We start from the raw sequence: 23,146 nt of genomic DNA, 5'->3' as shown, positions 1-23,146 counted from the left end.
CCTAAACTTGACCGTTATGGGTGGAGTCACATGTGACGTCGACCATGAGATCACTACCCGGAAATTAAACTGTCGCAACGCGGAAGTTTCTGAAGGAAAACAACAATTGTCGTTTGCGAAGCTTGTCTGTGAGGAAATCCTAATAAACGTCGTTCGTCGTTTTTGTGCCGGTTTGGACGGGAGCGGATCAAGGTGAGCCGAGAGACTTTGTGAAGGATAACGCAAGTCACGGAGGTGGAGGAGATGTGTTTGTGAGGTAAAGGGTTAAAGAGAGGGCCACAAAAAGACGTCAGGAGCCATGAAATGTACAGGCCTTAAGCCACTAAACTAAGATGACTACAACGCTAAAGTGGGTTTCCAATATGGTAGGTTTCCTCCAGGTCGAATTTGGCCCAAACTGTCATGAGACGACGTAACTTCACCTTTACACTCTTTAAAATGACAACTCACCTCTGCGTCGTTAGTATTAAATGCTAACAGCCCACTAAGAGCAAATATACAGAGAAAATGCTTGAGTGTTTGTACGAGAGTGTTTGTTGAGCCAAAACACGCATTTTACAAAAAAGTGGGCACATAGGTTATATATGTTCCTACTGCCATCTAGTGCATAGATAGACGAACAAAAATGCGTTATTTGTCGTAAATAAATGATTTTCCGACTAATTGTCTGAAATTGAATATGGACTATCCCATTGCGCACATGACGATCTCTCACGACACACTGATTGATAATCACTGGAGGTTATTTTAGTAAATTAGGGCGTGACAAATTATGATAAGATTTTGGACTGTTTCAAAATGTACACTCCAAATATCTATTTATGGATGTACTTTTTAGCAAGCACGGAAACACCATGATACCTTTTGCAGGTTTGTTTTCATGTATCAGTCAGAATGGTGGCCTGGTAGTTAGCATTTACAGTTCTGAAGAATGGGCAGGGGTGGCTAAAGTACTGGTAAAAGTAGACGTACCGCTTCAACTCCTGTTACTTAAGTGCAGGTAAAAATGTACAGACTGAACTATACTTGAGCACAAATGTAAAAAGTAAAAATGAATTACAATTACAGTCAATACCCATTTTGATGACTCATGGATTTCAGGTTTACTAAAGACTCAAAATTGTCCATAGGTGTGAATGGTCATCTGTCTATATGTGCTCTGCAATTGGCTCGCGACCAATCCAGGTTATAACCCACCTGTCATTAAGATATGTGGTATGATGGATTGTTTTTCCGGTATTGTGTGTATTCCCTCTGTGTGTCTCCAAACAGATGGAATACCTGTTCGGGAAGCGAAAGACTCCGGAGGAGATGCTGAAGCAGAACCAGAGAGCACTCAACCGGGCCATGAGGGAGCTGGACAGAGAGCGAATTAAACTGGAGCAGCAGGAGAAGAAGATCATCGCCGACATCAAGAAAATGGCCAAACAGGGACAAATGGTGTGTAAAGTCTTCTTGGGAAGAAAACAAAACAAAAGGAGAGCGAATCCTGAACCTGTGATTGAAATGTGTGCAGGACGCCGTCAAGATTATGGCCAAGGACTTGGTCCGCACGAGACGCTACGTGAAGAAGTTCATCATGATGAAGGCCAACATTCAGGCTGTCAGTCTGAAGATTCAGACCCTGAAGTCCAACAACAGCATGGCGCAGGCCATGAAGGGCGTCACCAAAGCCATGGCCACCATGAACAGACAGGTTCGCTTCAGTCACGTCAAACACACATGAGAAGAGACCAGAGTAGACCCGCATTTGAACAGTTTGATAATTGAATTCAGTGATTCTTTGCGTACCACTAGAAAGAGCCTGCACACCAGTAATAGTACCAAACTTTTGGGAGTCACTGAGTTAGAACATTACTTAGAGTAGACATGCGTTGCTCAAATTGACCGGCCATATCAGACAAAAAAATATTATTATTTTTTATTAAGATTAGTTTATTTTAATTCTTAGTAGTAACATAAACACAACACAATATAGGTTTGTTTTATTCATATTTATCTCCTCCACAGCTCAAACTGCCTCAGATCCAGAAGATCATGATGGAGTTTGAACGTCAGAGTGAGATCATGGACATGAAGGAGGAGATGATGAACGATGCCATCGACGATGCCATGGGGGATGAAGATGACGAGGAGGAGAGGTGAGCCGCAACAGCGTTGTTTGAGTTGGAAGGATGGCCCCGATTGCCAACTATTTCCCAGTCAAAGTTCGATCAACCCTGTTGATGTTTATGTACAATTCTGCAAAAAAAAAAATATATATATATATCCATCCATCCATTTTCTGAGCCGCTTATCCTCACAAGGGTCGCGGGATATATATATATATATATATATATATATATATATATATATATATATATATATATATATATATATATGTGTGTGTGTGTGTGTGTGTGTGTGTGTGTGTGTGTGTGTGTGTGTGTGTGTAAATAAAAGCTTGTGTCAAGTTGTGTGCTGACTTTTTGTGTCTGGTCTTTTTCACAGTGACGCCATTGTTTCCCAAGTCCTGGATGAGCTTGGTCTTAATCTCAGTGACGAACTCTCAAGTAAGAACAAGATCAAGTACCTGGGCCTTCAGTGTGGATGTACCCGACCGACTTAATCCACCACTATCACGTCACAATTTTAGAAACCGTCGATACTACACAAAAATGCAATATAACAGCATGCAGCTGTGCCACGTCCATCATCTGGAGCAGTTCACAATCAATATTTATCTAATAATATGACAAAAAAATTATAAAGTTACATACTCATCAGAGATACTGATAATTAAATGTATTAATGTTTGCAGCTCTATGGGGGCACAAGCCAGTGCAAACTGTAGGCCAGTCCCAAACCCGGATAAATGCAGAGGGTTGCGTCAGGAAGGGCATCCGGCTTAAAACTTTGCCAAACAAATATGAGCGTTCATCCAAAGAATTCCATACCGGATCGGTTGTGGTCTGGGTTAACAACGTCCGCCACCGGCGCAGTCGACCTGCAGGGCGCCGGTGGAAATTCAGCTACTGTGGGTCGAAGAAGAAGAAGAGGTGGAAAGCGGGTTCTTTGGCAGAAAGGGAAGAGGAAAGGACAGAGCATAGAACTGAATGTGTGGACTTTGAATGTTGGGACTATGACAGGAAAATCTCGGGAGTTGGTTGTCATGATGATTAGGAGAACGGTTGATATATTGTATGTTCAGGAGACCAGGTGGAAAGGCAGTAAGGCTAGAAGTTTAGGGGCAGGGTTTAAATTATTTTTACCATGGTGGAGATGGGAAGAGAAATGGAATCGGGTTTATTTTAAAAGAAGAGTTGGCTAAGAATGTCTTGGAGGTGAAAAGAGTATCAGATCGAGTGATGAGGCTGAAACTTGAAATTGAGGGTATTATGTATAATGTGATTAGTGGCTATGCCCCACAGCTAGGATGTGACCTGGAGGTGAAAGAGAAATTCTGGAAGGAGCTAGACGAAGTAGTTCTGAGCATCCCAGACAGAGAGAGAGTCGGGATTGGTGCAGATTGTAATGGACATGTTGGTGAAGGAAATAGGGGTGATGAAGAAGTGATGGGTAAGTACAGCATCCAGGAAATGAACTTAGAGGGACAGATGGTGGTAGACTTTCCAAAAAGGATGCAAATGGCTTTAGTGAAAAAAAATTTCCGGAAGAGGCAGGAACATAGGGTGACCTACAAGAGCGGAGATAGAAGCACGCAGGTGGATTACATTTTGTGCAGACGATGTAATCAGAAGGAGGTTACCGACTGTAAAGTAGTGGTAGGGGAGAGTGTGGCTAGACAGCATAGGATGGTGGTGTGTGACTGGTGGTGGGGAGGAAGATTAGGAAGACAAAGGCAGAGCAGAGAACCATGTGGTGGAAGCTGAGACAGGACGAGTGTTGTGCAGCTTTTCGAGAAGAGGTGAGACGGGCTCTCGGTGGACAGGAGGAGCTTTCAGAAGACTGGACCACTGCAGCCAAGGTGATCAGAGAGGCAGGCAGGAGAGTACTTAGTGTATCTTCTGGCAGGAAAGGAGAGAAGGCGACTTGGTGGTGGAACCTCACAGTACAGGAAATCATACAAGGAAAAAGGTTAGCTAAGAAGAAGTGGGACACTGAGAGGACCGAGGAGAGGCGAAAGGAATACATTGAGATGTGACATAGGGCAAATGTAGAGGTGGCAAAGGATGTGCGGAGCTGTGGGAACTATAGAGGAATAAAGTTGATGAGCCACACAATGAAGTTATGGGAAAGAGTAGTGGAGGCTAGACTCAGGACAGAAGTATTTGTGTGCAACCGTATGGTTTCATGCCTATAAAGAGTACCACAGATGCATTAGTTCCCTTGAGGATGTTGATAGAAAAGTACAGAGGTCAGAAGGAGCTACAGTGTGTCTTTGTAGATCGAGAGAAAGCCTATGACAAGAGTACCCAGAGAGGAACTGTGGTACTGCATGCGGAAGTCTGGAGTGGCAGAGAAGTATGTTAGAATAATACAGGAGATGTACGAGGGCAGCAGAACAGTGGTGAGGTGTGACAGATGAATTTAAGGTGGAGGTGGGACTGGATCAGGGATCAGCCCTGAAAAATGAAGAGAATAGACTGTTGGGAAAAATTAATACAATTTCATGAAAAAAATGGGTTGTAAGTCTTCCACCATTGCCGCTCAGAGTCTGCTGTGTTGCTTCCAGATCTCCCGTCTACTGGTGCATCCTTGTCGGTGGCTGGCAGGAAGAAGGCGGAGCCTCAACCCGCGCTGGCCGACGCGGATGCCGACCTTGAGGAACGGCTCAATAACCTCCGGAAAGACTGAACGGAACCGCACTGACTTTTCCTCTGGCGTTACTTTTGAAGGAACGTTGCCCGTAATGGCTTTTTCTTTCTACTGTGTTTAATTTGATGTGGGTATATAATCAAAATTACAAAATATTATCCTTGATAGGACTGGAGAGGTCCTGTCTCCATTACAATACCAAAAGACACAAACCTGACAATGTGTCCATAATCGTATTTTGTTACATTTTAAATTAACACTAAAGACTAATAACCCATGTGAGTTATAGAAGAGCATTTTTTTTTATATATATGATGTGATCACTCCACAGCAGACAACAGGAAAGCTGTTAAATTCGTAGCTAAACATGCTGTATACAGGTTCACTAATAGGGTGACTTATTATACTAAAACAACAAAAGTACATCGTGCTGTCTCTGCTTGGTGTACTGATTTCAGCAAAGTTTCCCACCACAAACGTGTCTGTAGTTTTACACGTAGAGATGGAGTGGTATTAATGTTATTGTTGAATAATAAATGTTTTTTTTTCCACATTTAACAAACGTTTATTGGTGAAAGAATGCAAGACAGGTTAAAAAAAAAAAAAAGGTCCTAATAGCCTCAATTACGATTTCTATTGGGCCAGAGCCATAAATCTGAAAACTTAGAAGGCCGAGCCATGCAAATACAGTATATAAAAGCATACATTGTGGGTTACAGTACTTCATAATCCAACTGTGGATTAAATACTGACACTTGCGGTCATTGTCGCCATAATGTACACGAGCAATGAACGCGGCAGGCAATCAGAGCTGTTTACCATCTTTAAATTGAAAAGAGAAACAATGACAGCAAAGCTTATTTTCATGTCACATATTAATGGGAAATCCGGCCATCTCATATACCAGGTGTATTGGACCTACGAGAATATCTTGAAAAAGGGCATCCTGGGCATTTCCAACCCAAATTATCTTGTAAACCCGACAGACATCAAAGAATGTAAAAATAAATAAATAAATTGATGGGAGGGGAGATTTAACACTAATTTTGGCATTTTAACAGACAAGCTTTCTCAGTTTTCACCCCAAAAAATCTGATGACAAAGAGGGAAAAAAAATTATAGCAATGATGTCACCAAGCTACCACCGTGATTGGTTACCAAAGTGGACCCTGGGAATTGTAAACGATCATATTCTCATGTACTGAAAAATACATATTACATACAACTTATTCCAGCAATGGGGGGGGGGGGAAGACCAAATTCAGATCCATAAAGCATAGAGATGGTCATTTTATTCCAAAAAGAAAATGCAACGTTCAATTTGTCAACATACAATCATTGAATTTTTAATGTACTCAACATGTTCAACATTAAATAATAAAAAAATAACAGCCATGTTTTATGTACATTTGTTTGTGAAAGCTATGTACATAAAAGTTTCCAGACGTAGCCAACATCTACACACTTGTAGAGCGGTTGAAGCTGTTGCATTGTGAAGGAAAGCAAAACAAAGACAGATCACTGAGAGGGATGAGTATGGCAGCATTTGTTAGAACTACAAGCTAGAAACTTTTGTTTCTAAAATGGAGCCCTGATGTCGACTAACTGCTCCTGGAGTTCAACGTATACATTCACTACTTGTGTGTCAGTATTCTCCCACTCTTCCTGGACGCTTGCAGCCAAATGTCATGCTTGCGTCTTTTAATTTTGCTGAAGAGCAGAGAAGATGCTCCATCGAGGGGTTAAGCCATGCTACCATTGTTTCTGATGTCTGTTACAGCTAAATAGAACCCATGCAATTCACATGTAAACTACTCACAAAAATGGAGTTGAGGTGAAATTTCAGGATGGACCATAACCTTAACAGGTAAACTTAATTTGAACTCTCAACTTTTGAATGCACTTGTCCAACTGTTCAATGTATCAGTACTTCTTTCACAAAGACTGCAAGAGTCACAGAAAGGCTTAGAAGTGAATGAAAATTGCAACCGAAAGCCCAAGATTCCTAAAACCAAAAGTCCAATATTAACAACTTTTTATGAGTAGTGTAAAAGCAAAAGAACTAAACCAAAGAAAGTAACAGAACACTGGGCTTCAAGTCAACATTAGGACCCGTCTCGTTCTCCCCCACCCACCGCAAGAGGAAATGGATTCAGCCTTTCATTTTTTTCCCCAAGTTGCTTCCCCCCAACATGCTTTCGAGTGTGAAGTTGTTACACATCACATTGATCCAAAGATGGATGGTTGAGAGAGAGATACACAGCACCACAGGTAGGTTGGGACATTTCTTCCCCCAAAGCAGCGAGTCGGGAGGTTTGAAGTTGTCCAATGTGAAAAGTTTATTCATGTGTCAACTGAGTGCAGTAACAGTGATGTTATTAGAAGGTGGGAACAGAGCTTCTGTCTCACACCACACGCCAGTGACTGAGTGATATGTGTGTTCCGAGCCCAGGCAGCGAGACGCCTTTAGCTTCCACACAGAAAGCAACAGTAGTCACACGCACGTCCGCGAGAACACACACACAACTAGGGACTAAACCGCATCGTACTAAGTGACCGCGTCTCCTGCTCGGTGACATTCACTTGCGACAGGTCCGGTGAGGGGTGTGTTTCTTGGGAACCTCAATGCGACAGCGGCTGCGCTCGTCCAGCCAGGGCAGATCAAAGTTCCTGAAGGAGAACAAAAAAACATTTTTAAGGAGTAGGGATAAAACGACTCACGTCACACGACTTCTTCAGTCACCAATTTTTGGACCAGAGACTCGGTGGACACTTGACATTGATTTGCTATTAATGAGACATGACGAACTAGATGGCTTGACAAAGCTTGCTGTTTAAATTTGAAAGTCTAATGCATGATTATATATTAAAATCTACATACGAGTCTTGTCTGTCTGTATTCATGTTATTGAAGGGATGCTTTGGTGAACAGATGGCACTTGAGGAATAATCAGCGTAATAGGGGTGGGGGGGGAGTAATATGTGTTCACGCTGATAATCGTGATCATTTTTATATTATTTTTTTTCTAATAAGGAGTCAGGTGACTGATGAAAAGCGCTGATAAATGTTCAAACTTACTCTTGTGTGAGTTTGGGCAACGGCCGACCAAATGCGACCACTGGCAAGAAGGGCGTGATCATGATCGCTTCAACTAGACGGCACAACAACAGAAATACAGTTTAAAAAATCTAGTTTGGGGGAAAAACATTGCTATTGATCTTTGTGCCCTCATTGGGCATTTTCACACATTTTCCTCTTTCATTTTGGCTGTGATACACCTTGTGGCATGAAATTTAGCATGAAATGTTTTAGGTCAATTTCTGTAAATCCAATGTTACTACTACTACCACCACTGTTTACTCTCATATGTCCTATACTCATACTCAAGCTGCTTAAGTGATTTATTTAAATAAATAAATAAAAACGTGTACAATGATTTTATAGCAGTTTGCGTACATTTTTAGCCACAAATGTGTCCAAATGGTAGTAAATTTGAGGGCACAAGGGTTGATGCTAACATGAATAATGAGTTACCGTCTTCAGTTTCCGGATAGAATGATGAAAGCTCGGGCTCAGTCTCCGGTATGATCTTCTTCCTGTTCATGCGCTGCTGCAGGCGCTGAAACATGCGCTGCTCTCGGATCCGCTGGATGTCCCACCTGCGTGCGGAAATTAAGAGGAACCATGTGACGTTCAAGTTTGAAGCTTCTAATACAAGGCTGTCCGAACTTTTTTCCTAAAGGTCACATACAGAAATTTTGAATTCACCTTTAATTTATTAACAACGCTAAAACCAAGCCATCAGTTTAGGTAAATGTATATTTTAAAAAAATAAAAATAAAATAAATTGATATGGCAAGTAATTATAACACACTCACATATAATATACACTTTTTCTAAACTGCTACATCACAGCTTTCTGTTAAAGGGGATAAGGCAAATAGTTTGGGATTTTTCAGTATTCTGGGGTGGCCCCAGCCCCTAAATCCCACTGGAATAGATTATATCTCCATATTCAGAACCAAAACAAGAACATCTTTAGCCCAGTGCTAAAGGAGTTTACTTCTTTAGGCTCAACAGTGTGATGTGATTCACAAACCAAATTTGACACGTAGAAGAAGCTGAAACTGTTTGTGTTATGAATCATAATTGTGCTACAATTTTAATTGTAGTTTATTTGCATCTCTAGAAAAGCCCCCCCCCCCCCCCCCCCCCCTCACACACATAATTCACTATTCGCAAATTCAATGTTTTTGTGTGTTGTCTTCTTTGGAAGCTATCCTCTATTTACTGAAAAAAAAAGCAGTTCCATCCTGTTTTTGTGCTTTAATACTCCAAAAAGCCAAAAGGTGGAGACAAACCCAAACAGGCCTTTTTCTTTTTTATAAATCAAATCATATGCAAGCTTTTTTTTTTTTTTTTTTTTTTAAAAAAGGCATTTTCCCCAGAAATCCTTTTTTTGTTCAAATTTGTTACAACTGCCCACCTTAACTGACAGACGTACATTAGTGAAATGATCTATTAAAAAAAATAAAAAATCTGGCCCCCATCTTGACCTCTAATTAGATATTTAAGAAACTACTGCGCCCGAAGAAACAGACAGAAGGGGCGACTGACCAAGTTTGTCAATCGTTTGCCAACAAGTGGGCACAAGCCTAGCGAACAGAAGCAGAGCGAAGGGACATTCGACAATAGAGAAGATTCTGAAGCGACCTGGAACATTTATGCTCGGCAGGTACCATTTTATTTATTTATTTATTTATATATATATATTTTTTTATTTTTTTTTGAATGACATTCATGCGGTCACCTCTTCCTCCTCTTCTCATCCAGTTCCAGCTTGGCGTGGCGCTTGAGGAATACACCGTCATCCAGAGGCTAAATTGACAAGACGGACTGTGAGTTTGATCGTTTTTGCGACTCGTGTTCAAAACATTACGATGTTCTCACCTCTTGCGTGTCAAGGCTTAAATCGTCACCCAATGCCTCGATGACATTTTCCCGCCACGAGGGAACTGAGAGGCGGCACGAAGACGGGAAAAGGAAGTTAATCATGGAGTGAGTGTTGGATGCATCTGAAGGACATAGGTAGTGGAAGGTTAGGCTTACAAACAATCAGCATATCATGAATTAGATGAGGAGTCCACTCACTGGTCACCTCCTCCTCCTCCTCTTCCTTCTTCTTGGGAGAAGTCTCACGCAGAGGCGACACAGGAGGTTGGTTCCAGCAGCACAGGTACATCTCCGTGGTGGACAGGAAGGGAAGGTCGTCCATCTGGCAGCTCAGCTCTGCCTCCTCTTTGCAGGGCAGCCCTGCGGGGGCGCTCTTCTCTGGCGTTTCCTTGTTGCGCAGCTCTCGTTGAGACGGAGATGCCGGTTGACTTTCCAGCTTGTGAGGACTCAGCTTGGAGTTTTTGCCGCGCGACTTTTGGAGTTTGGACTCCCCGAAGCAGGATTTCCTGTGGGTGCAGGCGTGTGATGTTAACAACAAGGAGTCTCCTTTTCTATATCTATTGTGCTGTTAACTTTCAGGGAAAATGTGAAATCTGTGGGAATTTGGAAGGAGTGAAATACTGAAAAGTCAGAATTTGAGGAATGTGAAAAATCGTTCCGTAAAAGGCCTGAATAAACTGAACATTTTAAGTTGGGATGTCCCAATCCAACTTTTTAACTTCCGATCCGCTACCAATATCGCAGCCTTTAGTTTTGGCCGATACCGATATCAGTCCGATCTGCTATCGGCAATAAACATCCATACTTTATTTTGCAGTGTGTTAGAAAAGGCTTGATCAAGTGATATTACTCAAACAGAGAATCAAGTGATATTACTAAAAGAACAATAATCAGCAACAGTAACTATGAGGAAAATTTTGTTGTCATGAAACACCAATTTGTTGTGAAAAATGCGGGAATTTACATAAGTACGGTTACTGTGTTAGCATTTTAGAAATTCTCATTAGAAACAGCACATGAATACATGGCAAGGTGTAAAATACTCAACAATCACACAGTTTGCCACAACTGTTCTTCAGTATTTTTACATTTTCCAATCCTCACATTGTACATTTCACTTAATTCCATAGCATTTCAGTTCGGTATCAGCGTTCACACACAATTTCTCTTTTTTTTTTTTTTTTTAATAACCTACCTCTTTTGACCTTTGCTTCCTCGACTTAGGGGCAGGAGGGCAGATGGATTGGGCTGCGGACTCTCCTCCACTTCTAGGTCCCACATGTCCTCCTTGTCGGGGGTCCACGGCTCCAGGGGCTGGAAGAGCCGCTTGTCGCGCGGTGGGTCCTTTTTGGTGAGCTGCAGGCGGCGCTCCATGCGCTCGATACGTGCCAGAAGCTGGGCAGGTGGAGGAAAACTGTCACTGCAGTTGTTGTCATTGTTTACAAATGATTTATAACCTGACAGGAACATTAATATTTGAAAAAACAAAGATAAAAACAAATGTAAAAAGTCATTGTCAGTCCGTTGGAAGCTGTGGATTCACTCTGCTGACGATGTGAAGCAATATACTACCACTAGAATTATTTAAATCCGCAAATATTTTTTCAGAATACAAAAGAAAAGCACAGTAAAAAAAAAAAAAATCCACATTTGTCTTCCGTACCGTCTCCTTGTCTGCTTTGAGATCATCTATCTCCTTGTCCTTGGACTGCAGCTGCTGTTGCTGCTGCTCGATGAGGTCTAGCTGCAGCAGCAGGATCTGTCGCAGACAGTTGGCCTGCGTGTGCGGGTTGGCCGGACTCTTCCGGAGGTTCTTCCACTTGCCCTCAGACGACACTTCGATGGACGCGGCCCCAAGGACGCCATCGGCATCCTTGGGCGTGTTGTTTTGAGCCATCTGAGGGTTGTCCGTATTGTCCACGGAGAGGGGTTTACCTTTCACCGGGGTTCCCTCACCCCCCATTGGTCCGACAGGGGAAAGAACCCCCACGGCGGCGGCCCGGTTTGCTTCGACGACTTCCGAGACGTCGCCGCTCATGTAAGTCTGCTCCGAGCGCTTGGGCTTGCTCGGGATTTTGTCAGCCCACCGGACGTTGTCTGGAGCATCCGAGGGCGAGTCACGCGACTCCCTCCTGAGACTCAAGGGAAGCAAAGTGAACGTCCCCCCGATGGCGTCAGCGTTCGGCTTGGATCCCGAATGTGGACCCGGGGAGGCTCTCATGCTCATGGCGACTGTTCATGGTGTGACCGCGGCTGGCTGCCCCCTGTAGATTACACAGTGTGTCACACACAACCGGTTTATTGCTTCAAATACAAATTTGAGGCGGCGACCTCCAACTAATGTTGTGCCATGTCTGGCTCTAAAAACTTCCACGTCGAACTAGTTGGGGCTATTTTTACCTGCAATTGCGGCGCTGTATCGGAAACAGTCACTCCTAAAAGTGTCAACGGATTTTCAAACAGGCGTATATTCTCTTTTGTAAACATGTGCACCTGATTTTACAGGAAAAAAGTACAGTTAACTCCTGCATAATCGCCATTTGCAGATTTTTGTTTTGGGGGGGGGGGGGAGTTATCCTGTTATTCATTGAAAAACTGAAAAGCAATGTCGAACACAGAAACATTGCCTTGGCACCTTGCCACATGGTGGACGAGCAGTTAAGTGTTAGTGTAATAGCAGTTAGTTTTTTTCTTCTTAAAAAACTAAATTGTCCGTGTGTGAATGGTTGTTACATGTGCCCCGCGATTGGCTGGTGACCAGTCCAGGGTGTACTCCACCCCTCACCAAAAGTGAGCTGGGATAGGCTCCAGTTTACCTATGACCCTTGTTAGAATCAGTGCCTGTCCCCCGCTACTGTATCTTAAATGAGTTGATCCCTTTATGTTTTTGTTGAAATTGTAAAAGTTAAAAGAACAATAAAGTACATGTACACTTCACAGAAAAAGTGTTTTGAGTCAGGCATACGCACCTGTGCGTCTGATCAGAATAAGTAGTATCACCCCTGCCTCAATTTGAGCCAGGAAAAACCCTGCCCACACAAACAAACGTAAAGACGCTGTCACTTAAAGCAGTGTCGTTTGTTGTATGAACAACTACGCTCGCCATCATATTGTCACTTTACGTCAAGCCTGCGTGATTCTTCCTTTTCATACGAGTTGCACGCCGGGCATTTGAAATTCCAAGTCAAGCTCTACACCAACAAGCAACAACTACAGTAACTACCTCACGCTAGCAACGATTTAGTCGCAATGTGGCGAGACGTTCAAGGACCCGGGAGTGGCAGTGAAGCAACCTCCATTTTAGCTCCTCCATTTTAGCTCGTCGTGAAAAAAACAATAACAGCTACCTAGCTCCAGTGGCTAGCCTGCTAGCTTAGCTACACACACACACACAAAACGCGACGCCGTCGCACCGAGCGCGTTTAAACACTCGAACCGCTCACAGACTGGTCTTTGAAAAACACACGACGTGGTATTGTGAGCTTACCTGGGCTATAAGTGAAGTCCACCAACAATGCTCGTCATGTTCCCTCCTCAAGTCTAGTTTTAAAGCGCTCTGTACTGCGCATGCTCGATGCCATGTATTGCTTTGAGGTTTCCATGAGGACGCTTCGCAGCAAATCATCAAAGTTACCCTGGAGATATGATGCAAAAGTGTGCAAATCACTTAAGGCATTATTAAAGTACTCTACACACAGCAGATTGTGAATATGTGATGCGTGTATATTTTTCATTTTAATTTCCTCTTAAAATCACTTTTGTATATTTTATTTTTTTACCTAAGACAATAGCTGAATTGAAATAGTTGCTTCGTTGTTTTTCTTCCAACAGTTTACATTTTTATTTTTATTACAACTGCAATGACGCAAGAGAATGGTGTTGCAGTATTCGCCGATCCTCCAGGAGGCAGTATTTAGAAAAGAAATGTCGATTTTATCCACCAAACAATCAAAATGGAAACGCTTGCAAGGAAGTAGCTCAATCCTCTCCAACTCAAAGCGACTTCTCCATAGCACTTGTACTTGAAATACATCAGTAAGATGAACCCGTGAGAGCTACGGATTTTAAATGATTGCGTACCTCGGTGAAAATTGAGAGAACTGCTGAGTTACAGTAGCGTAAATACAGCTGGTGTTGTTTAGCTTCCTCCGTAATGTCCAAAGCTGTCATAATTTTCGGACAATAACACCGTCTCTTATCTTCATTTTCATTGTTTAAAAAAAAAAAAATCAGAATGCACCGGAGAGGCGTCGGTGCGGGCGCCATCGCCAAAAAGAAGCTAGCAGAGGTAAGAAAATACTTATTTGAATTCAAGAATATGTTTCCAAACAAATTATTGAAAGCAAACTTCATATACTTAAGTACCTTAAACGATAAACACGACCAACATTAAAAACGAGACAGCGGTTTATTCCTAAAAAGTACATTTAACAATTTTGTAAGCCACTGTAGCACTGTGAACAGTTTGAACATAACATTGCGCTTAAATACAGGAAAATAAAAGCTTATACTTAAATAGTGATTCAATTATTGCACCTAAAAATAAAATAAGATTGTACCTAAATAAACGTTTGAAAGTGGACAGTTCTAAAAGATTAAATGCAAATAAATGTACAACTGAATTGTACTTAGGCAGTGATTCTTTCGCGTACCACTTGAGGGAGCCCGCATACCACTAGTGGTAAATTCATAGTAGTAAATTATCCTGATTGTATGACACCATAATTGATAGATTTTTGGACTGACTTTACGTTTGTGTTTTCTTTTCAGGCCAAATATAAAGAGAGAGGAACTGTTCTCGCAGAGGATCAGATAGTTCAGGCAAGTTCACTCACTTGCTTTCTTACTTGAAGTGTGTCTACATTCGTACAAGTGATGTATGTATTGTTGCACTTGTCTCCAAAAACAACATGTTTTTTTTTTTTTTCTTCTCCTCTTCTGTCAGATGTCCAAGCAGCTGGACACATTCAAGTCCAATCTGGAGGAGTTCGCCAGCAAGCACAAACAGGAAATCCGCAAGAGTTCTCAGTTCCGCGTCCAGTTTCAGGAGATGTGCGCCACCATTGGAGTTGACCCACTTGCCTGTGAGAGCCACCACGACGAATGTTCAAACACACGCTTGCATGTGTGTTTTTTTTTTTTTTTTTTTTTTTTTTTTTTTTTATAAATACAAGTTTGTTTTGTTGACAGCTGGCAAAGGATTTTGGTCAGAGATGCTCGGCGTGGGCGACTTCTACTATGAGCTCGGCGTGCAGATTATTGAGGTTTGCTTGGCCCTCAAGCACAGAAACGGAGGTTAGTGATATAATGAATGCGACTTGTATCGACATCACTATGGCGACGGGAGTGACAGACTTATCTTTTCTTTCAGGACTCATCACTTTGGATGAACTCCATCTCAGGGTGCTCAAGGGACGTGGTAAATACGCTCAGGATGTCAGCCAGTAAGTTTTTCCAAGATAAGAATTCCTAAATTAATTCAGAATTTGTTCCTTCCAATTTTTTACCTGATTCCAACCAATTTGACTTCCAAAAGTTTTGCTCATTCAGGACATCTTAAAAATGATTTTTCACTTTCCAATAATTCCCACTATTCATAATTCTACATTTTCAGACCAAAATTCCCATAGTGAGACATTTTACATAATTATCTCCTCCCCACTTTTCTCGACAAATATAATTCAAGTTGCTCACTTTATTTAGGACATTTGCTTTCCATTAATATCTGCTTATGGGCAAGTCGCATCAGAACTAGTACTAGTAATACAGGGTAAGATTTAAAATCCTCATCGATCGCACTGATTTTAGCAGTTCTCATTATATTAGTGGTTTAAATGAGTATTTTGTGCCTAATTCCAACATTATACATAGCCAATATTTCAATTAATTCAATGGCATTTCAGTTCAGTATCAGCTCTTCGTAACTAAGGCCCGCCGCCGAACCCAGCTGGATTCGACCATCGTGAAAAAATGACAGTTGCCAACTTACACCCGCACAATGAGCAATTGAGCCCTGCACATCTACCGACACGCTGCAACGGAAAACTGCGACACGGTATTGGGTTTTGAGTCTCGATACATACAGTATCTCGTACTTTATTATTTATTGAACCACAAAAGCATGGTGCAATTGTCAAGGAATAAGCGGGTTGCCACAAAGAGAGGAAATGGGTAAGAATAGAGGAGAGAGTGTGGCTACTTGGAGAGGCTGCCTTGCCCCATTCATTGACAGTACTCCACATGCTTTGTACATCACTCGTGTGCATTTGACTGCACGCTTCACTATTTCATCCACAGGTACATTGAATGATTAAAGCTCTTACATTTAACTTGTCTGTGCCATTTTCCCCCAGGGATGATTTGGTGCGAGCCATCAAGAAACTCAAAGTCATGGGCAACGGTTTCGGGATGATTCCGGTGGGCGGCTCCTACTTGGTGCAATCCGTCCCAGCGGAGCTCAACATGGACCACACAGTGGTCCTGCAGCTGGCTGAGGTAAACCAACCCCAAAAAAACACAGCTTTGTATATTCTATAAATACAACAAAGAAAAATCCAGTTATGCTTGTCGCTGCTTTGTAGAAGAAGGGCTACGTGACAGTGAGTGAGATAAAGAACAGTCTCAAGTGGGAAAAGGAGCGAGCGAGTCACGTCCTGGTGAGTCCCATGTCAACAGCGTCCTGGCCACAAAGCAAAAAATTAAACAGAAGTAGGGCCAGGTGATATGGCCTTAAAATGAAATCGGTTGAAATAGAAAAGTCTGATTTCTGAGTTTTAATAAGTAATGTACTGAAGTACTAAAACATTGGTACATGTACAGTGGGAACATGCATTCAAAACTTTAGAGGTCAAGTTCACCTGTAAAGTATATAGTGCATTTTAGGCTCATAATGAAATTTCACCTGGAAGCCAAATATCTCTTTTTGTGAGTGTAGTTGTAATTTTGTGAACTAGCTCCTGTCTGTTCGCAGCCATGTTGTCAGTGGAAGCAGTTTAGGTCAGAGGGGATGGGTTTTGAACTCTGGATGATCAAATTAAAAATTACAAAAATCTTGCTGACAAATTCAAATTCATCAATAAAATCAATTAATTGCCTGGCCCTAAATCGACCCATGTTGTCATTGCTAGGACCACCTACTGAAGGAGGGCCTGGCCTGGCTGGACTCTCAAGCATCAGACGAGCCGCAGTACTGGCTGCCCGCCCTCTTCTCCGAGCTCACCTCCCGTGATGTCACGCCCGAGGAGGCCAATCAGATGAGCCCATGACCGGTACCTGTTAGCCCATATTGTGGCATCACCAGGTGGCGTGTTTACGTTTAAGGACAATTGTGACTACAAAATATGTCAGTGCAGTAAACTCCGGTTTATTGCAGCGGATACGTTCGACACCTGTAATTGGTGAAAAATCGGCAATATAGAGAGACCATATAAAAGTTTTTTTATATGGTCTCGCTCTTATTTGGACACCAAAATGTTCAACCAAACCATATATCAATTCTCTGCTCCGTGGGAACAACGGCTATTACTAGAGCTTAACTGGGGACCTTCTCTGCCTTTTCTTGCTCTTAATTATGCTGCTTCTCCTCCATTCCACCTCTGTGCTGCCCGCCCTGTTGTGTCAAAACGTGGTACGACACTGAAGGCTCACTACACAAAGTTTGGACTCGCTTGTATATTGTAAAAAAACCAATGATGATAATAAAAAACAAAACAATTGCCTAAATAGCTCTAATGTAACAAGGGAACACTGTAATGGCTTCATATCGATGTCAACGTGATCAAGAAAAATAAGCCTTTTTTTTAACGTCAGCGGAAAGTTTATTGTCTAAAAAATTTCTCATCAATTAAAATACATTAAGACAGGTGTGATTCTTTTGAAGACTTTTTATGCTAAGCATTAGCTTGACATTTCAGCTGTAATTACAGTATAGTGGTTTAATCTCGCTAAAGCAGTGAGTCTCAGTCGGTCAGGACCCACCGTTATGGGTGGGTCGTGGACAGGTATTTATAAAAAAAAATAAAAAATGACATTCTTTCCCAGATTGCTGGGTGTTGTAGTACGTGGTCACACGACCAAGCAGGCTTGCTTAGTTAGCACTGTACTCACTGTTTTTCATTTTTATATAAATGGCCTAATGTTTTTCATACAAATAATTCCTGTAATTCTGATTTAACCACTGCGTTAGGGTAGTGAGTGATAAGACTACAGCACCTTCCCACTTACATTCAACTTGTACAGTGAAATATTTAACTTTGACGTGCCTTTTATTTGTAAACTAACATTTGCAAAGCCATGCATCGGAAACATTACTTGGGGTGTAATGTACGTGTTAGTATTCAATACACCTCTGTACTATACTAACTTCCTACACAAAACTTACAGTATCTTACCAATGTGACTACATCCCTCACATTTTTGTAAATATTCTCTTTTTTTTGGTGCAATCCTGAAGAAATGACCCTTTGCTACAATGTAGTGTACACCTTGTATAACAGTGTAAATTTACTGTCCCCTCAAAATAACCCAACACACAGCCGATAATGTCCAAACCGCTGGCAACAAAAGTGAGAACACTTGAAAGAGAAAATGCTCAAATTGGGCAGGTTTGCTGACTTTGGTGTTATTGCTCCCACATTCTCTCATACTGCCATATTAGGTAACAAACTCTCCTAAAAAGAAGAGATAAGTGCCATGATATCAGTGGTTTTGTGGCCATATTTTGTGCAATTGCAAAATTTGATTTGACTGTATAAATTTTTACAAAAATCAATTAAACTGCTCATCCACTTATTTTTAAGAACACTTTGTGGGTGTTTTTCACAGTCACATCTCGTGACTGTAGACGTGGTCCTCGAACACGGCCTGCTCCATGTCGTCGCAGATGAGCGTGCAGAAGGGACACACTTGGTGATTGCGCTCGTGACACTCCACCTCTGCCCGCGTACTTCCTGGGAAGCTCTCAAGGCAATGACGGCACATAAGCGCCGGCTGGGGGGTGGCAGAAGGACGTAAAAACATGCCGTCACAATGTAAGACCCAAATCTAATGCAGGGTGCGTTAAACTGTGGCCAATGAGCCAAAACCAGTCCATGGGATGAATGTCAGATTAACCTCTGTGTTGTTTTTTTTGCACTCTTTTAAATTAATAGATAGCTTCTGCTTATTCACGATCTTGAAACTCTTGATACAGATTTTAGCAGGAAACATTACGTAAAAGCACATGATTTGCTTCAGCGGGCCGCATAAAATAATGTAGCGGGCCAGATCTGGCTCCATAACCTAGAGTTTGACACCAGTGGCCGAGTGAGTGTGTTTGCATGATGAGCCCATTTAAAACACATATGAGGTTGTTGTTTCTGTACCTGGTCTTCCTCGTCTTCATCTTCTACAATGGTCACTGCAAAAATGACATCATCAGAGTAAGATGACCAATATTGATGTAAATATCAGCGATGCTAAAGCTAAATGTGGCCATACACTGACCTACAGGTATGTTTTCATCGAAGCTCTCACACGTCTCCGGTGCGTCCGGCTGTATTGTGCGGGGGGGTGTCGGGGTGGCATCCAGGTGTACAGAGTGGGTGGGCAGAAGCATTTGAAGGTCATCCAAAGTCCTCTGCCGCTCCTCAATGTCACGGCTGAGCTTCTAGCAACAAAATGGAGGCCAATGTGACAATGTAACAAAATACAATGATTTATTGGTTCAGACATTCTAGGGTTGAACTAAGTAAAAGGGGTGGCGTTTACTTGGTTCTCTTGAGCAAGCTCCTGGTTGTGGCGTTTCAGCAATGACGTCAAGTTGTTGTTCTCCTCAATGATGGCGTCCTTCTCTGCGATCACCACGTTAGCTTCTCGGAGTTGCCGCTGGATGACCAAAAAGGAATGCATATATGCCGTGAAATATGATAATTACTGTAATTTCTCATGTATAATGCGCACCCATGTATAATACGCACCCCCAAAGTTGACTTCAAAATTATAGAAAACGCTTCTACACATGTATATTGCCTTTTTACAATGCATGGTTTTGCTTCTACCCATATGATCAAAACGAAGTATTATCTGTATTTTGTTAGTTTTTCAAAAGAATTATTCTGAAGTTAGGCACTTTATTTGAACATATAATTATTTGCATTTACTTGCTCTTATTTTGAAATTCACAGCCCTACTTTTATTTAGTAAATGAGAAAACACAGAGTTGTGCTCATATGTTTGATTACCCAGGCAGAATTTCTAAGATGGGTACAATTATTTAAAGAAAACATGAAGGGCGAGGTGAAACACATTTAATTTTAGATTCAGATATATGTTCAGATTCTGACCCTGAATCTCAGTACTACAAGGATGATGTGATAACCACTAGTCCATTGTGGTGCAGTGGATTGCAGTACTTAGTGTAAATGTGGCTCAAGTGCATTTAATGTAGACGTCCGACACATCATAGTTTTTTGGGTTTTTTTTTTGTACCTCAGCTTCTAGCAGCAGTCCGCAGTCATCATCTGGGTTTGGATCGGGCTGTGTGCTCTCAGCAAGGTTCTGTTCCTGGAGTTCCACCTGATTGGTCATGTGGATCAACATCTCCTCCTGGGGAAGACAGAAGCAGCACAATGTTGACATAGCCACAAGTGTCGACAAGCATAAGAGCAAATCAAACCTTCAAGCGCTGGACTTCTTCTCGTTGCTCCTGCAAAGTGCACAGAAGACACTCGTTCTGCTCCTTCGTCCGACAAAGTTCTGACACGAGTTCATCTTGTTTGTCCTGTGCAGCACAGAGTCAACTCGGGCATTTGAAGTCACCATCAGACACGTCGTGTTTTTAAATAACCTTCAAGATGCCGACTTCTCGTCTCTCCTCGCGCAATGTTTTTTCCAACTCTTCATTCCGCTGTAGGATGTGCCGCACTTCGTTCTGTAGCGCCACTTTCTCCCGATCGCTCTGCTCCACTTGTTCCTGGTTCCACACAAAATCCACGTGAGGAAAAAAAAAATTGTAATACCCAGCTCTGAAAAGAAAATTAAGAGCCCCAAAAAATGATGGACTTTATGGGTGTTTCGACCATTTATCAGTTTCAGGAAATAAATTAAAATCTGCGCAATCTTTTGAACCGGGGTCAAATACGCTACCACAAAGAAGAAACAAAATTGTCCTGTACAGATAATTTTAAATTATATTATATTACTATTATTATATTATATTTTTTATTTACACTGAATCTTTTGAGCGTTTTTTGAGATTTTATTTTACACTTATTCACTTGGAATGTTGAATGTTCTTAGAGCGGTAGAATTTTGTTTACACAATTTTCAAACATTTTTAAAACCTGAATATTTTATGGCAAGAAAAAGTGTTACAAAATTGAAACTTAAAAATTCAAACTTCAGCTCACAAATTCAAATGGGAGCGATATACAGTAGTTACATAAAAGTCTACCGGAAAAGTAGAAGCTGAATAACAACATTTTTGTGTCCCAACGCATTTGCTCATATGAAGCTAATCTGCTGTGTGTGTGTGTGTGTGTGTGTGTGTGTGTGTGTGTGTACGTACCTGCGTGGTAATGACCAGCAGGTCATTGTCCGAGCTGTTCTCTGCACTTTGCTTGTCTCCATTGTCCGGCACTTTGAAGCAAAACGGCGTGCTGGCACCGCGCACTTGACCCGAGCTGTCCACATAGCAGAACTGGTAGAAGTCCAACTCGTCCTTCGGGAGGTAGTAATCTGATTAACATGAAGGGCAGGATCAACCAATGAGGCACAAGACAAGCTTCTACTCTGGACAAATATGCCTCAAAAGTCAAACGTGAAATCACCCGAGATTTCTGGAATTTTCATGAGACTTTAGCTCAGCGAGCATCTAAAGCAGCAAAGTGGGCCGCATAGAGAAAATCAGAAGGGAGGGCAGTTTGATATTATTGACCTTTTGTAAGAAAAAAATAGTTATATATATATTTTTTTTATATAAAACACTTCAAAATTTCCCAAAATAATCCCATTTATAATCTAAATATATTTAAAAATTGATAAGTACAAAAATAAATAAATTTTTCAAATTAAAGTTACCTGAACATTTTTAAATTAACAAAAATATTTCTCATGTTAAACTGCAATTATGATGCTAATTTTGTCTTTTTTTTAGACTATGTCACGGGCCAATTAAAAAATAACATAAGTTTTAGTTTTCATTTGCTTTTTCTGTTAAGAAAGGGCAAACTATTAAAAATTGGAAATCAGATTTTTGTGGGGAAAAAACAAAACAAAAAAAACAATTAGATTTTATTTATAGGCAATATTGCCCAGCCAGCCCTACTTAAAACATTACCTGTACCGTTAATAAAAGTTTAACGATGGCCACAGTTTGACCCTGGCACGAATTAATTCACTTTACATTATTTGCTCTGGGAAAAATATGTTTTAAAATGAGAAGCACTTGTCATTGTTTCATTTTGGAGAGCTTGAATGTTGACATTGAGGAGGAGCACATCTGCATCACAGCAAAGTGGATAACTCGGCAATAACATCTAAGGTGTCCCACCTTTAAAATAAGCATGGCTCGTCAATGACTGTTCTTGGCTCGACTCCCCGCTCGACTCCACCCACACAAAGGTGTGATAGTCCTTGGTGGTGCTCCAGCCCACCTGGAGAAATCAAAATGAAAACACAGCTCAGCAGGAGGAACAAGAGATCCTCAAACGTGCCACAGAGTCCCAAAAAAAGAGGTGGTGGGGGGGGGAAGTGGGAAGTAACCAAGTACAAAAACCTCATGTCTGTACTTACGTAGACTGATCATGTTTACTTGAATGACACGTTATGCATTCAAAACATTAAGATTAAAGTTATATATATCTAAGATGATAAGTTTGCCACCCCTGGGGGGAAAAAAAACATCCACCTTAAAGATGCCCACCCAGTCTCGGGGGCTGGGATGGAAATGCTCAGCGAGGGTGTAGCTGCAGCTGACGGAGGTGGCTGGCGGGTACGAGTGTGGAACGTCCCTGAACGCCACCTGGGAGAAGGCGGGAGTGGAGTTGTTCATGCTGGAATAAAAAACAAAAAATACGCAGGCTGATATCAGCCAAGGGTGAGTGAAGACAACAGGTGTCACCGATACGTAACAGTGACGTGACACTTCTTTCAAAAAAATTTGCTCCCTCATCTCATCGTTTTTTTTTTTGCAGTCTGCACTTGTTTACGCAATAAACCTCGTAAAAGTGCACTGAACATACTACACTCGTTGAAACAACTGTCACCCTCCAGTCAGCTGTACAATAATGATAACTTTTGTCATAGATCGTCACTGTGACTAATTAATTAAAGCAAGAACAACAAGAGCTGAGATGACGACGTAAAACTTACATGTTTTTGTTGTTGTCGTCACTTCGCTCGACGAGTGAAGTCACTCGGAAATGCAAGGACCGTGGTGCGTTCACGGACCCTCGG

General features: G+C 41.7%; 4 protein-coding genes across 7 annotated transcripts; 2 read left to right on the top strand and 2 right to left on the bottom strand.

The window, feature by feature from the left end:
- The first annotated feature begins 48 nt into the window (after window positions 1-48).
- chmp2a (charged multivesicular body protein 2A) lies at window positions 49-6,803 on the top strand. Its single transcript, XM_061706286.1, has 6 exons — window positions 49-192; window positions 1,273-1,440; window positions 1,517-1,696; window positions 2,011-2,141; window positions 2,491-2,552; window positions 4,676-6,803. Exons 2-6 carry the CDS (start codon window positions 1,273-1,275, stop codon window positions 4,795-4,797), a joined length of 663 nt encoding a protein of 220 aa, XP_061562270.1. The 5' UTR covers window positions 49-192; the 3' UTR covers window positions 4,798-6,803.
- Window positions 5,311-13,305, bottom strand: msl1b (MSL complex subunit 1b). 2 transcript variants are annotated; one of them, XM_061706284.1, is made up of 9 exons: window positions 13,200-13,305; window positions 11,376-11,976; window positions 10,908-11,107; window positions 9,911-10,218; window positions 9,710-9,834; window positions 9,570-9,637; window positions 8,294-8,418; window positions 7,838-7,910; window positions 5,311-7,428 (listed from the first exon to the last, which is right to left on the bottom strand). In XM_061706284.1, the coding sequence occupies exons 2-9, from the start codon at window positions 11,937-11,939 to the stop codon at window positions 7,338-7,340; spliced, it is 1,554 nt and encodes a 517-aa protein (XP_061562268.1). In that variant the 5' UTR covers window positions 11,940-11,976; window positions 13,200-13,305; the 3' UTR covers window positions 5,311-7,337. The 2 variants fall into 2 exon arrangements, with proteins under 2 accessions (XP_061562268.1, XP_061562269.1); XM_061706285.1 differs by lacking the exon at window positions 13,200-13,305 and adding an exon at window positions 12,682-12,779.
- Window positions 13,306-13,644: 339 nt separating this feature from the next.
- Window positions 13,645-18,533, top strand: snf8 (SNF8 subunit of ESCRT-II). The gene is made up of 8 exons (XM_061706464.1): window positions 13,645-14,000; window positions 14,483-14,533; window positions 14,658-14,796; window positions 14,903-15,007; window positions 15,084-15,156; window positions 16,066-16,207; window positions 16,294-16,368; window positions 16,840-18,533. The coding sequence occupies exons 1-8, from the start codon at window positions 13,947-13,949 to the stop codon at window positions 16,975-16,977; spliced, it is 777 nt and encodes a 258-aa protein (XP_061562448.1). The 5' UTR covers window positions 13,645-13,946; the 3' UTR covers window positions 16,978-18,533.
- On the bottom strand, window positions 17,195-23,126 carry calcoco2 (calcium binding and coiled-coil domain 2). 3 transcript variants are annotated; one of them, XM_061706461.1, is made up of 11 exons: window positions 23,063-23,126; window positions 22,599-22,743; window positions 22,242-22,344; window positions 21,258-21,427; window positions 20,538-20,663; window positions 20,367-20,471; window positions 20,180-20,296; window positions 19,460-19,576; window positions 19,196-19,358; window positions 19,075-19,109; window positions 17,195-18,700 (listed from the first exon to the last, which is right to left on the bottom strand). In XM_061706461.1, exons 2-11 carry the CDS (start codon window positions 22,740-22,742, stop codon window positions 18,536-18,538), a joined length of 1,245 nt encoding a protein of 414 aa, XP_061562445.1. In that variant the 5' UTR covers window position 22,743; window positions 23,063-23,126; the 3' UTR covers window positions 17,195-18,535. The 3 variants fall into 3 exon arrangements, with proteins under 3 accessions (XP_061562445.1, XP_061562446.1, XP_061562447.1); XM_061706462.1 differs by having other exon boundaries at window positions 22,599-22,771; window positions 23,063-23,094; XM_061706463.1 differs by having other exon boundaries at window positions 18,658-18,700; window positions 19,200-19,358.
- Window positions 23,127-23,146: the final 20 nt, after the last annotated feature.

The sequence above is a fragment of the Phycodurus eques genome, chromosome 19, assembly GCF_024500275.1.
Source record: "Phycodurus eques isolate BA_2022a chromosome 19, UOR_Pequ_1.1, whole genome shotgun sequence".
Classification (NCBI taxonomy): Eukaryota; Metazoa; Chordata; class Actinopteri; order Syngnathiformes; family Syngnathidae; genus Phycodurus; species Phycodurus eques.
The sequence above is the reverse complement of the archived record's forward strand: the minus strand, read 5'-3'. Positions and strand labels throughout refer to the sequence as shown.

Excerpts from the sequence above, each read along its gene's own strand:
- chmp2a (XM_061706286.1), top strand. The coding sequence starts at position 1,273 with ATGGAATACCTGTTCGGGAAGCGAAAGACTCCGGAGGAGATGCTGAAG. Across the intron at positions 1,441-1,516 it reads TGGCCAAACAGGGACAAATG|GACGCCGTCAAGATTATGGC; the intron begins GTGTGTAAAGTC and ends AAATGTGTGCAG. Across the intron at positions 2,553-4,675 it reads TCTCAGTGACGAACTCTCAA|ATCTCCCGTCTACTGGTGCA; the intron begins GTAAGAACAAGA and ends TGTTGCTTCCAG.
- msl1b (XM_061706284.1), bottom strand. The coding sequence starts at position 11,939 with ATGAGCATGAGAGCCTCCCCGGGTCCACATTCGGGATCCAAGCCGAAC. Across the intron at positions 10,219-10,907 it reads GGAAGCAAAGGTCAAAAGAG|GAAATCCTGCTTCGGGGAGT; the intron begins GTAGGTTATTAA and ends CTGCACCCACAG. Across the intron at positions 7,429-7,837 it reads TTGCCCAAACTCACACAAGA|GAACTTTGATCTGCCCTGGC; the intron begins GTAAGTTTGAAC and ends GTTCTCCTTCAG.
- snf8 (XM_061706464.1), top strand. The coding sequence starts at position 13,947 with ATGCACCGGAGAGGCGTCGGTGCGGGCGCCATCGCCAAAAAGAAGCTA. Across the intron at positions 15,157-16,065 it reads TACGCTCAGGATGTCAGCCA|GGATGATTTGGTGCGAGCCA; the intron begins GTAAGTTTTTCC and ends ATTTTCCCCCAG. Across the intron at positions 16,208-16,293 it reads TGGTCCTGCAGCTGGCTGAG|AAGAAGGGCTACGTGACAGT; the intron begins GTAAACCAACCC and ends GCTGCTTTGTAG.
- calcoco2 (XM_061706461.1), bottom strand. The coding sequence starts at position 22,742 with ATGAACAACTCCACTCCCGCCTTCTCCCAGGTGGCGTTCAGGGACGTT. Across the intron at positions 20,472-20,537 it reads GAGAAGTCGGCATCTTGAAG|GACAAACAAGATGAACTCGT; the intron begins GTTATTTAAAAA and ends TGTGCTGCACAG. Across the intron at positions 20,297-20,366 it reads AAGAAGTCCAGCGCTTGAAG|GAGGAGATGTTGATCCACAT; the intron begins GTTTGATTTGCT and ends TGTCTTCCCCAG.